Source organism: Alligator sinensis, unplaced genomic scaffold (genome assembly GCF_000455745.1).
Source record: "Alligator sinensis unplaced genomic scaffold, ASM45574v1 scaffold517_1, whole genome shotgun sequence".
Lineage (NCBI taxonomy): Eukaryota > Metazoa > Chordata > Crocodylia > Alligatoridae > Alligator > Alligator sinensis.
In genome coordinates, this window is record NW_005842236.1 from 304,546 (window position 1) to 317,145 (window position 12,600).

At 47.0% G+C, this 12,600-nt stretch overlaps 2 protein-coding genes across 6 annotated transcripts in view; one reads left to right on the top strand and one right to left on the bottom strand.

Annotated features, from left to right (window-relative positions):
- Positions 1-1,873, top strand: part of SPX (spexin hormone) — a 10,841-nt gene extending 8,968 nt beyond the window's left edge. Inside the window, exon 7 of the mRNA XM_025208524.1 lies at positions 1,815-1,873. Coding sequence (XP_025064309.1) covers positions 1,815-1,873 — 59 coding nt within the window. The remainder of the gene's footprint in view (positions 1-1,814) is intronic.
- A 4,188-nt stretch (positions 1,874-6,061) lies between these two features.
- The window catches only part of GYS2 (glycogen synthase 2), a 99,172-nt gene continuing 92,633 nt past the window's right edge, over positions 6,062-12,600 (bottom strand). For 4 of the 5 annotated variants that reach the window (XM_025208545.1, XM_014521648.2, XM_006027344.3 and 1 more), the window contains 2 exons: positions 11,456-11,536; positions 6,062-6,487 (listed from right to left, as the gene is read on the bottom strand). In XM_025208545.1, the coding sequence (XP_025064330.1) occupies positions 6,266-6,487; positions 11,456-11,536 (303 nt within the window). In that variant the 3' untranslated portion in view covers positions 6,062-6,265. The remainder of the gene's footprint in view (positions 6,488-11,455; positions 11,537-12,600) is intronic. The other variant, XM_025208546.1, reaches the window with a different exon arrangement.

Genomic DNA, 12,600 nt, shown 5'->3' on the forward strand with positions numbered 1-12,600 from the left:
CCATAATGCTATAATGGAGAAGCACAAAACTGCCTATAACTTCGTTATTTTTAGGCAGATTTAGAAGAAAACAGTGGTGATGGTAGCCCCTTCTGAGGGCATGAAGCCTGCCAAGTTTCAAAAATATAGGTGTGGGGGTTTCTGGGAAACTGCACCTCAAAATCTTGAAAGCAAAACTCATGTCACGTGTATGTTAAGGCACAGGGAGGCAAAAACAGGAGGCTTGCTAGCCCCTGCTGAGGCCATAAAGCCTACCAAGTTTCAAGGAGATAGGTGCAGGGGTTTCTGGGAAACTGCACCTCAAGCTGCTGACAAGCAAAACTCATGACGTGTGACTGTGTCTGTGTTAAGGAGTGCCCTCACTGGTGTTTGGGCCTCTACATGACATGGTAGTGTGCCCCAATGAGGCCTCCTCCTCTGGTCCACCACTTTAAATAACAACAGGTAAAATAATAACTTAGTGAGCACTAGCACAGTAGCACCAGCAGCATCTCAAGCAGCCAAACTATGACAGAGCCTTACTTTCCTCTCCTGCAGGAGCTTCTTCTCCAGTGTGTGTGTTAAGGCCGACCCTCACTGTGTCCTTCCCCCCTCTTCCCCCTCCCTCTTCTTACTTTCTGTTTCCCTGCAGGCAAGCCCAGCTTCAGCTTCAAAACTCGAAACGTTTTGAAACTTTTGCAACTTTATGACTGTCCATGTTTCTTTTTGAGGCTGTTTTGAAGCCCTTCATTTCATTTCGATTTCGCTGTTTTGAGCTCAAAATGAATTGAAACAGCATTGAAACGAAATAGCCGGTGCAATTTCACACAGCCCTACTATTCAGCCTTGCAGGCCAGATGGGTGGTATAGGGCTGGTCCATGGGCCAGATCCTGTACTCAGGATTTGTCTATGGACCTCATCCAGTGTGCTGTTGGTAAGCAGGTCCAATCTAGCACCCCAACCTGGCCCCATGTGCTGGGCCCAGTTGCAGAGGGACCCCATGTACTGTTTCTGGGAGCTGGAGCAATTAACGCTGCCACGACTCCCCAGCTGCTAAATTTCTGGACACAGGAAGAGCCTTACAGATTGGATGACATAGCTATGTGGGGTGAATCTGGCCCATGAACCATAGTTTGAGCATCACCATGTTAGAGGGGAGAGCAATGGGGTCAACATCCATAAGGGTAAAGGATGAACTTTCATTCTCAATTACTTGTTTTCTTCTAGGGAAAATGCCCAAACAAAGGAGGTACTTCCCCATAAGAGAGAAAGCAGAGTGCTACTTTCTCTCTTTAAGATGCTTGACCTTAACTGGTGAATAGCCCTCTTATCTGGTAGACAGGGAATTTCTAACAGTTAAAAGTTGAGTAGATAGAAACCCATCCTCTCTACATAAATCCCAAAGGGCACGTACACACATGCCTGACACCTGTGCCGATCGATGTGTGCAAAGTAGCATGGTCCAGCAGCCCCAATGTTACATGTATTCAGCATCCCTACACTTCAAAATGGTGGCAGCAGCGCTTTAATTAAAGCTCGTCGAACCAGCTTTAATTAAAGCACTCCCACCAACATTTTGAAGTGCAGGATGCTGAATACATGAGACACTGCAAGTGCTTTAGTTAGAGTGGCTCCCAAGAGCCACTCTATTTAAAGTGCCTGCAACCCCCGTAGCTCAGATTAAGGCACTCAAAATGTCTTTTGTCTTAGAGAACAGATAACAGGATTATGTCTCAAACTCTTCTGTTTCACCCACAGCTAAACTTTGTGCTTTTTTTTTTTTACATGCAACTTACTTTTTCCCTCCTCATGCTTTTTCTTTTTTGTCTTGCAGCTGAAGAAGAAACAAGTGATCACCTGGGATATTTGACAAATAATCTATTAAACTGGTGAAAGCTTACCAATTACATCAACATTCTTCCTAGATCTCCCTTGAAACCACAGTCTGTGTGATCATAATACTCCAATTCACCCTTCCACTCCTGTGTTCTGAAGGAATAAGATTTGGACTCCTTCCTACATTTTGAATGCAAATTGATTAAAAAGATGTTGTTCAGCTACAGAAACTATTTTCAAATTTCCTATCTTGTTCAGACCACTTTATTTGCCAGCCAAAATTTAAAATCCACTATACCATTAGAGCTGACAGGCCCCAAATGTCACATCAGAACTGACTGATTTTTTAAAGAAATCTTTTGTTATGATTTTACTGTGCGCGTATTTATAAAAACTTTTACCGTTTTCAAATCTACTCTACTTTTAATCACTTTTACTCACAGGCACTGTTGAATTTTAACCTCCTTATTGACGGCCCTTCCTTTTATTGATGATCCAGTTAGGTCAATGATACATCTAGCATGTGGGCTAACAAAGCAAGTGGTTTATTTTATCTGTATCAGTCACCACAGGCAGATGTTACAGAAGATGCTCTGTTTTAAAATGACTTCATCTGACCCCTCATGCAATGAGGGTTCAGATTTTCACTGGACCGGCCATTTTAAGCTGTCTGTAGCCCTGCACTTGTTTTTGGTCACAGCTATAGATCACTTTCTGTGGCCAGATCAGGAGAAAATTGTCACTTCTGTCTGCACCCTTCAACTCTAAAGAACAGCCAACAGGCTGTTTACTTAAGCCTCAATCCTGCAAAAACTTAAATACCTAACCTTACGTACTGTGAGTAATCCTACTGAATTATACATGGTCTCTAAACATATGACCCTTCAAATGGTAAATTATAATTCTACACAGGTATAGATAGATCTGTTTAACATTACTATGTAGTTGTACAGTATTTACTCAAAAACCGTGTGGATTTCTTATGTAATTAAAAAGCAGTTACATGATACTGGTGTCCCAGGAACTATGCTTTATTTTTTTAACCTTTATCACAAATCTTGCTCCCCTGTTTCTCCCCCCACCCAATACTGTTTACCTGTTATCTTTCTCCTGATGTTGACATGAGTTAGGTCTGTTAAATTACAATCAAAATAATGTTGCTACTCTCTACGCAAAAGCAACACAGATGAATTAACAGGGGAACCAATTTTCATGATTTTTTGATGGGTACTTCTGATAACTTTTTTAAATTGGGCTTAGAGGGAAAAAAACAGATGGAATTAAGGACAGACCTGTTTTGTTTTGTTTTTACTATATCACTCAATGGCAGTATGTTTTGGATCAATATATGCATTAATTAGGGGCCAGGAAAGTCAATGGGAATTTATTCAGTGATTTCAATGAGCTTTGGATGAGATATAGTGCAAATGCTTCAGGTGTTTTTTTAAATCATTTTTGAGCACAGGATAACATCAAGTTGCTATAAAGAAGGTTTTATGCATGTCTCTGATCTATTAGACTAACCTAAACCTCATGTGACAGAACATTTTAGAGCTACAGAAAATACTTGTTATATTACATTCAGGATAAATGGACTTTTGATGTTTTACTGTATATCCAAGCCCACAACTTTAGACAGTTCTTTAACAAATGTCATTAAATACCGAATAAAAGTTTTACTTTATGTGGAAATCAGCTGCTTGTGCAATCCTCATGTTTTCACCATGGCAGATAAGTACTGCCAAGTTTGTCAGATGTCAATAAATACCCCAATAATGGTTTAGAGTTAGTGGCTGTTGGCTTTATGTGACTACAGAACAGCTTCTGTACTTGATTAAGATCCACAATTGGAATATTTAAAATAATACCATAGTCTTGATAGCAACTGCTCTGGTCACTGACTTGGGGGTCAAGGTGAGGGGAGGAAAAACATCAGCAGCTGCCACAGCCACACAACCATGCCACTGGCAGCATGGCGACAACCAGAAGTCCCTACTGCTCTGGGTACCCAGTTGCTTTGTTATGCCTCTGGGAACTGGCCTTGATGCTCAGGATGGAATTGACATGACTTACATATAGAAAACATAAATTAATTTGGCTATTGTAGGCCTATGTTTGTGAGAGAGTCATTTTAGCATCTGGAAAGCAGTGGGCTTCCCAATGACTGCTGCTTTTTATAAAGGGGAATCAGGAGACTATGCATGACTTTGAAGCAGCCATGTTATCAAAGTGCTTTTTACTTTCTATGCCAGCATCAACCTCACTCTCATCAAGATAAAACTTGGGAGTCATATGTTTTTCATGCAACTGTTTATAAAAATTGTCTGCAGACTGCAGTGTCTGAGCTTGAAGAGACTATCCTAATGATGTCCAGCTGAGGGTGTCAAAGTGTTTCAGGGTGTTGGTTGTAGTCATGTTGGTCTAAGGACATAAGCAGACAAGGTTCTTTGGGTAAATATTGTATCTTATTTTAGACCAACTAAAATAGTTGGAAAAATTATTTTGGATAAAAACTTTGGGATACAAACACTCTTCTTCAGGCAGAGGGGGTGTCTGCAGTTGTTCTGTGCTCTCCTGAATGGGATAGAAGCCAGATACTGGCTTCTATCCCATCTGGGAGAGGAGAAAACAACTGTAGATGCTCCTTCTGCCTGAAGAAGGGTATTTGTACCCCAAAACTTGCAAAGAAGATTTTTTCCAACTATTTTAGTTGGTTTAATAAAAGATATCAGATTCACCCAAAGAACCTTGTCTTCTTTAGGATAATGTGGGCATTCAAGTGCCATCCAGATCACTATTTACCCCAGTGATTTCATATGCTATAGATGTGGCTAAGGAAGAATCTTGTGGCAATCTGCAAGTTGCCCATCTCAGCTCTCTGGGATCCATCTGGGAAGAATGAGTTAAACTATTTTATTTCAGTCCCATCAAATCTTTTCCACACTGCACACTTACAGTACCTTTATAGTTGTCTGCTTCACCTTAGTCACCAGCCATTATTTTGAGCCTATTCCTCTGGTTTATAGGGGAGGGATTTATACCTTTCATTTTGAGAACTTTGTCATATAATTTGAAGGGCAACCTCCTACCTTTAGTCACCAGCGAAGCAAGAGATGGAACCTCTTGATTCCAGTGCACTCCAGTGACTACACCACTAGATGGGTAGTCTGGGGACTGGAGTTCTGTTCTGGGCTGTAACACTGGCCAGCTCTGCAGTATTGGGAAAGTTGTTTTTCTTTCTGTTCCTGCCTTTTGCCTGTCTTGATCATATGCTTTTCAGGGCAAAGGACTACTTCTCTCAATATGTGGTTGTACAGTACTTAGCAGTACAATATCACTCAAGAACCCTAAAGGCTCACCTACATCACTTCCATAATATGTGCAGTAATGCTGCCAAGAAGCATGCCCTGCTCACTCACTCCTACAGAACGAGCCCAAATTCTGGAAATAAATCATCATGATTGCTTTAGAATAGCCCAGAGGGTAAACCCTATTGCTACTCTCAGGCTCTCTGTCTCATGTGCTTCTTGCTGTGTGTTCATAGTCTAGATATGGTCTAGATACATTTTATAATAAAAAGTGCTGATAACTCCAAAACCAGGAGGTCTTCATGCTGACAGTGGAAAGAGCTATCTATGGTTATCATCTTTTAAATGTTATCAAGTCAATGCGATGTGGGCTTATCTGCAGAGGCCAGGTACAGAGTCAGGAATTTTTTAGTTCTTTGGGCAAAGTCACATTAATTTTCTCCACCAACTACTTCATCTAAGAGAGTAAAAATATAATAACATGAATCATTCAACAAAAGCCTGAAGATGAGTGGCCTGCCATTTATTGTGGCCCTAGACAACTTCAGAAAATAATAAAAATGCCCACTCATTGAACTAGATATTTTTCCACAAGAAATATGGTTTACATCTGGATCAAGACACTTTTGCATTGTGTAAAAAATGCTTACAGTGATGTAGATTTAAAATAGAATAAAGAACATAAGAAAAAAATTGACTCTTTTCTTTCAACACTTTTTGAACCCTGTCAGGTTTTCCCACATGTAACAATTTCTTCAAAATGTGGTAAATCATGACTTAAAGGTGATAGTTAGTTTGGAAGGGCCGAGTAGAGAAATTAATGGATATTTGATTGGAATAATTATGATGGATCTGCTCTCATGGGTTATAATGAATTTCAGATGCAAATATGATCTATAGTACATTTAACTTAATTGGAGAGATCACAGGAGAATCATAATATTATCCAGGTTTAATACATTTTAACAATCTCTTCTACCTCCAAGGAAGGGAGGAGAATTACAATTTAAACTACTTGTAAGGTAATGTTTGTTTCAAATTTCCTAACCTCATAGCACTGTCCTCAATCTGTAGCTTGACCAACCTACATGAATGCACTGTTCAGGAGCTGAAACATCATCAGGCATGACAACAATGGCATTCAGTTCCTATATTCTCCATGCTGCTGCTTCTTTCCTGGTGGCATTATTCCAAGGGAAAAGGGTGCCTTTATATTTTGCTTGTCCCTTTCAGCCTCTTCATCCTCATCATATCTTTCATCCTCATCTTCATCTTCCTCATCACTTTGATGAGGGCTGGAAGGCTGGGAGACAGAAGGGGATGGTGGGACTGACGAGGGCCTGGGGTACCTGAAACCTTCCGTCTGCCAGAGACATAAGAAAGAAATGAACATGGCAACAATGTAGCTTGTAGGATATGCAGAACAAGATCATGCTGATGCTTTCCAGGGCCAAACCACAATTCATATGTTAAGTGATGTAAGCTTTACCTGCCCCAGATATTAAAATTAAATAAAACCAGCACTCATCAGGTTCAAGATTTTCCATACTTTCCAAGTTATAAAGTTATAGTTTCTCTTTATTCTGGTATAAACTTGGAGTAATTGACTAGTGGAGTTACTGGATTTAGACAGTACCCTAATACTGAAAAACCTGGCTCGATATTTCTTTAAGAGTTAGATCCCAACTTCTAATCTGAATACTCCTGAATTTCTATGTGAATGGGTGCATGCTGAAATTTAGATCACAGCCTGTATTCAAATCTGCATTGCTACAAGCAACAAATGAAAATCCAGATTGAGAGTTTTGGTTTGGGCCTGTAACAAGGAACCCTTGACCTATTACTGGGGGAGGGCTACAAAGCCAGCCGAACCAGCAGGAGCCATTTAAGAGAAGGGTCTTTGTGGCCCAGGACAAAGACAGCTGCAAAAGCCAGTAACTCTGCTCTGGGGAGTGGCTGCATGCTGTGGAGGTAGGAGCTAAAAGGCAGGCAGCTGACAGGGCTGGGACTGATGAACAGCCCCTGCTCTTGGACCAGTCAATAGGCTGGGTTGACCGGAAGGGACAGGGCAGGGAGTAGGCTTGCCTTCAGGCTGGAGAGGCAGTCTAGCCCTGGCTGGTGAAGGGCAGGATCCCTCAGGTGGGCCACAGCAGGGCCCAAAATCAAAAAGGGGAACTCTGGGAAGTAAGGATCAAGAGAGGGTTTTTTTTTTCATTTGGCCTTTTTCTTTTCCCTGCCACAGGACCCGGAAATGATAAAGGACTGCCTTTATCATGTTGAGTTTGTTTATGAGTGCCTGAAGAGGCAGTATTTTTTGTTGAAAGCGGTTGCTTGCAATTTTTGTTTCTGTTCATTTGTCCAGCAGACCAAGAGCGACTGTGAGAGGAGGTGAAGGTCACATTGTAGGTGCCTTACAGCAACCTGCGAGATTCACCCCTTGTGGGCAAGGGGTCATACACTGAGAGAGATGAGGATTTAACCCATTTGAGACTGGGGAACCAGGAGGGTCCAGCCCTATCGTGAAACCAAATTTGCAGCTGTACCACTGCTACTAAAGAGCCAAGGCTGGACTAAGTGGGTCTAAGTCAAGGTTGGGCAAAAGATGGCCTGCGGGCCACATCTGGCCTGCCAGACCATTGTATGTGGTCCATTGGGGCTCCTAAAATGTTTTTTAAAATTAATATTTATCTGCCCCTGGCTGTAAAAAATGACAGGATCCAGGGACAGTAGGACCCAGGGGAAGCCATGGCAGGCCCATGGAACAGCAGGGCCCACCTGGCCCTGGCCCCACCCCCTCACCTGAAAGCCCCTACCTAGCAGAAGCTTTTGACCTGGGACCATGGGGCTGCTTCTGCCTGTGCCGGAGCGGAAAATTCAGATAAGAGTGCGGGGACAGGTAGGCAGGGGAGGACCACCGGTGATCGCCTCAGTCCTTGGGCTGGGACGGCCAGCTCCCGCTGAGTTCTGCGGTCCAGCCACTCAGCCAGAAGTGAGCAGGTGCATGGGAGCCAGCAACAGCTAGGATCCTTTCGTCCAGACAGGTGAGAGCAGAGCACATGGGGTTGGGACTGTGCGTGCTGGTACCCTCCTGACCATGAGGCTGTGGTAGGGGCCCGGGAGTGAGCAGTCATGCAGGAGCCAGCGCCAGTGCTCCCCTCTCGTCCTGCTGGCGCAGCCCAGCCCAGCTCCATAGAGCCCAGCCAGCCATGCCCTGGACTCCTGTCACCCCACTCTGGGCCCCACCAGCACTGGCCCTGGGGCACCACTGGGCTATTGCTGGCTCCCATGTGCCCACTCACTCCCAGCTGCCCAGGCCCGCAATACAGATGGGGACCAGTGTGCGCACTCCCAACCCCATATGTCCCATGCTTGCCCATCTGGATGAAAGGATCAGGCCCCAGGCTGCCAGGGTGGATGCCCACTGCCCTGGCTGTCTGGCCTGGAGCCAGGCAGCCGCGAAGACTTGCATCAGGGCCTGTGGCCATGTTTGTACTCCGGAGACTCCTGCCGCAGCCAGGAAGCCAGGGGCCACCAGAGAAGAGCCTGTCTGGCCCTGGTGGCAGCGCAGGGGGCTCCTTGCCCCCAGAGCCACTGGGGGGCAGGGACATGGCCCTGGCCCTGGGAAGTGCAAGGAGGCAGTGCGGAAGTTACATCATACACCTGAGGCTTGGGGTGGCAGTGGCCCAGCTGCCCCACCATGGGCAGCCTTGGTGGGTGCTGCTGCCCCAGAGGGAAGTCCCGCCTCTCCCCTCCACAGCACAGGGAGCTGGTGGCCTCGCAACCGTTAGCCTCCTGGCCCCAGGATGGACACGGAGGCTGTGCCAGGAGACAAACTAGGGCTGCGGCTGCTTTTCCGCTTTGGAAGCTCCTGTGGCTGCAAGGAGCCCAGGGGCCTGGGGAAGCCCCTGGCTGGCCCCAGGGGTAGTTCGAGGGGCTGCTGCGAGCTGGCAGGAACCAGCCCAGGGCACAGGAAGCCCAGGGAGATCACAGGAGTTTCTGGAGCAGAAAAGCAGCTGCGGGCCTGATCCACCTCCTGGCACAGTGTCCCCTTCCATCCCAGGGTCAGGGCCAGCGCTTGAGCTGCTGGCAGGCTGCTGGGCCCCTGTGGGAAGGGGGGCCCGGACATGCTCCTCAGGGTGGCGACACCCGCTAGGGCTGCCCATGTGGGGGGCAGCTGAGCTGTTGCTGCCCAAGCCTCAGATGTGTGATGTAACTTCCGCGCCACTGCCCCATGCTTCTCACGCCCCAGGCCTGACAGGCCCTTCCCTGGAAGCCCCCAGGCTCCTGGTGGTTGCAGGAGCCACTGGAGTGAAAATACAGCCATGAGACATGGGCAACAAGGGCCTGGCTGGCCCCTGGCATGGCCAGCCCTGGGGCCCAGTGCCACATCACGGCGGGAAGGCCTGGGCCCACTTACATACCAGGGGCCCAGAGACCTGCCAGCAGCTTGCCTGCTGGCCCTGGGATGGGCAGGGAAGCTCTGCCAGGAGCAGAATTAGCCCCACAGATGCTTTTGCATTTTGGAGGCTCCTGCAGCTGCCAGGAACCTGGGAGCCATCCAGGAAGGGCGTGGCCAGCCCAGGGGACTGTGCGGGGGTGCGGCCAAGGCTGCTGGGGGCAGCACAAACCAGTGGGGGGCCAGCACAGAGCTCTGGAAGCCCAGGGAGGCTCCCCCAAAGTTAGATCTGAGTGGCTGCACCTGCATGCTCGGGCTGTGGGCTATTGCAGAGCAGGTCCGGGTGCACACCCCACATACCCTCAAACCCTTCCCGCACACCCCACAGCCACACCCTCCTCCACACACAATCATACATCCTACAAATACCATACACACATATACATCCACAGCTCCCCACAAACCTCACACCCACCCACCCATACCCGTGATACCCCTGAACACCCCACATACTATACAAGAGTAAGACTGCATTTTGAGCTATTATGCAATCACTTCTACATATACAGCAGAAACGCACACAAATCAGGACAGAAATATGTTTTTAAAATTGTATTAAAATATATTATTATAGGTATTTGATTTTTAGTACATAATTTGTTTTTTTTCCAGTTCTAAGATAGTAAACCCTCTTCCACAAAGGAGTATATCCTGGGGCAAGGGGAGGGACTTGCGGTGGCAATGGTCAGAGGTTAGGGGTGGGGCTTCTGGTCTCAAAATGGCGACCAGGGGGCAGGGCACCTGTTGAGGGCCGCTACCAATGCGGCCCTTGACAGCTTGCCAAAACTTAGCAAGTGGCCCTCTGCCTGAAATAATTGATCTAAGTGAAGGGACCAGCTACAGCAAAATAGGCCCTGGCCAAGAGAGTCAAGGCCTGGACAAATACAAAAAAGGGAAATTAAGTGGCTCAAGGGGAATACCATTCTATGGGTGCCTGTAAATGTTAGGGGACGTTGCTCTGACATGCTGTCATTACAGTGCATCAGAGCAGACTCAATTAGTTGAATCTGCTGGAGCACACTAATTAGCACACTCTAGCAGCACTTTGCACCTCATGTATTCAGCATCCCTGTGCTTCAAAATGGTAGCTGGGAATCTTTACCTAAAGCTCATCCAAATGAGCATCACCCCCCTACCCTTGCAGCATGTGTAAAGGCGCCTTAAGGCTTAAGATGCCTTCCACATAATTGGCTCCATCAAGACATGGCAGGAGAGATACAGGGTGATTGTTTGGAGGAGCAGGGGGGCATACTAGTTGACTGCTGGGGTTTACGACCTCCTGGCAGGCCTAAGCTTGCCATAACACCCCATTTTCAGTTGTTACTTTAAAACAATGAATTGTAACTGGATTTGCCTCAGTTAGGTTTTAAATAACCCAGGTCCTAATTTTGGAGCTGAGTACAACTGCTCCCCAAATGGGTGCACATATACTATTTATGATGAGTAGATTGAACATGTGCCTTGATTCTGACCAACAACTGTTTCATCCTCAGCTCTTATTCAGATTAGTCTTGCATGATCCACAGATCATGTACAGGGGATCATGCAGAGGACCCTGGTGCCTCTTGACACCTTGCCAAAATGCCCCTCCAAATAGAACTTGCAAAGCAGTCTTTCTATGGGTTTTTATGGGGGCATAAAATTAGAAGGTACCAATTTCCATCCCAGTACCAAGATCTTCATCTGCTCTAAATTGGCATAGCTTTACCAATGTCAGTTTACAGCAATGGAAGATCTGTCCCTCCATTCAGCTGATGGCTCTGTCTTTCATGCATATGTTACCCTTTTGTGGCAAAATAATCATTTTTAAAAGTATTTTCTCTCTCTAGACAGTAGTTAAAATACAGAAAAAAAATCTGTAAGTACAGACATCACCTTGGGAGGAGCACTTGGTTCCATCTCAAATTTTTCAGGGAAAGCTCTGCTGAGAGCCAGGTGTCTTGCATGCATGTAGTACTGAAATGTAAAACAAAGAAATATATAGATTAAAACAGACTTACTTTTGCAGGAAACAGACAGTAAAAGTATTGTCTTCTCAAGGAAGGAAAGAAAAAAAAGGCTGACTATGGCCGTGTCCACATGAGCGCATATGTTTCTTTCCCTGGAGACAAGTAGCAGTGGCACACCTTATGCCATGCACCCTCTAGTACAGGGGTGGGCAAAATAGGGCTTGTGGGCTACATCCAGCCCACTAGGCCATTCTATCTGGCCCGTGGAGCCCCTAATTTTTTTTTTAAATGAGTATTTATCCGCCCCTGGCTCCTGTAAAAAATGACAGGAGCCAGGGGCAGTAGGACCCAAGGGAAGCCATGACAGGCCCCTGGAACAACAGGGTCCACCCGGCCCTGGCCCTGCCCCCTCAGTTGGAAGCCCCTGCCTAGCAGAGGCTTCTGGCCTGGGACCGTGGGGCTGCTCGTGCTTAAGCCACAGTGGGAAATTCGGGTAAGAGCAGGGGGACAGGGAGGCAGGGGAGGATCGTGGGTGATCACCCCAGTCCTTGGGCCAGGTCAGCTCCTGCTGAGTCCTGCAGTCTGTCCATGCAGCCAGAAGTGAATTGGTGCATGGGAGCCAGCAACAACCAGGATCCTTTTGCCCAGACAGGCGAGTGCAGGGCACGCGGGGTCAGGGACACGTGTGCTGGTCTCTGCCTGACCACAGGGCTGGGGCAGGGGGCTGGGAGCAAGAGGGTGTGTGGGAGCCAGCTCCAGTGTTCCGGGGTGGCTTCTCTCTCTCCCTGCTGGTGCAGCCCAGTCTGGCTCCATACAGCCCAGCCAACCATGACTCAGGCTCCTGCCACCCTGCTCTGGGCCCCGTCAGCACTGGCCCTGTGGCACTGTCAGGCTGTCATTGGCTCCCTCATGCTCCCAGTCCCCCAGCACAATGATACAGGCAGGGACTAGTGCGCACACTCCTGACCCTATGTGCCCCACGCTCGCCCATCTGGGTAAAAGGATCAGGCCACCCAGGTGAGTGCCTGCCTGGCCTAGGGTCAGGTGGCCATGGAGACTTCCATTGGGCCT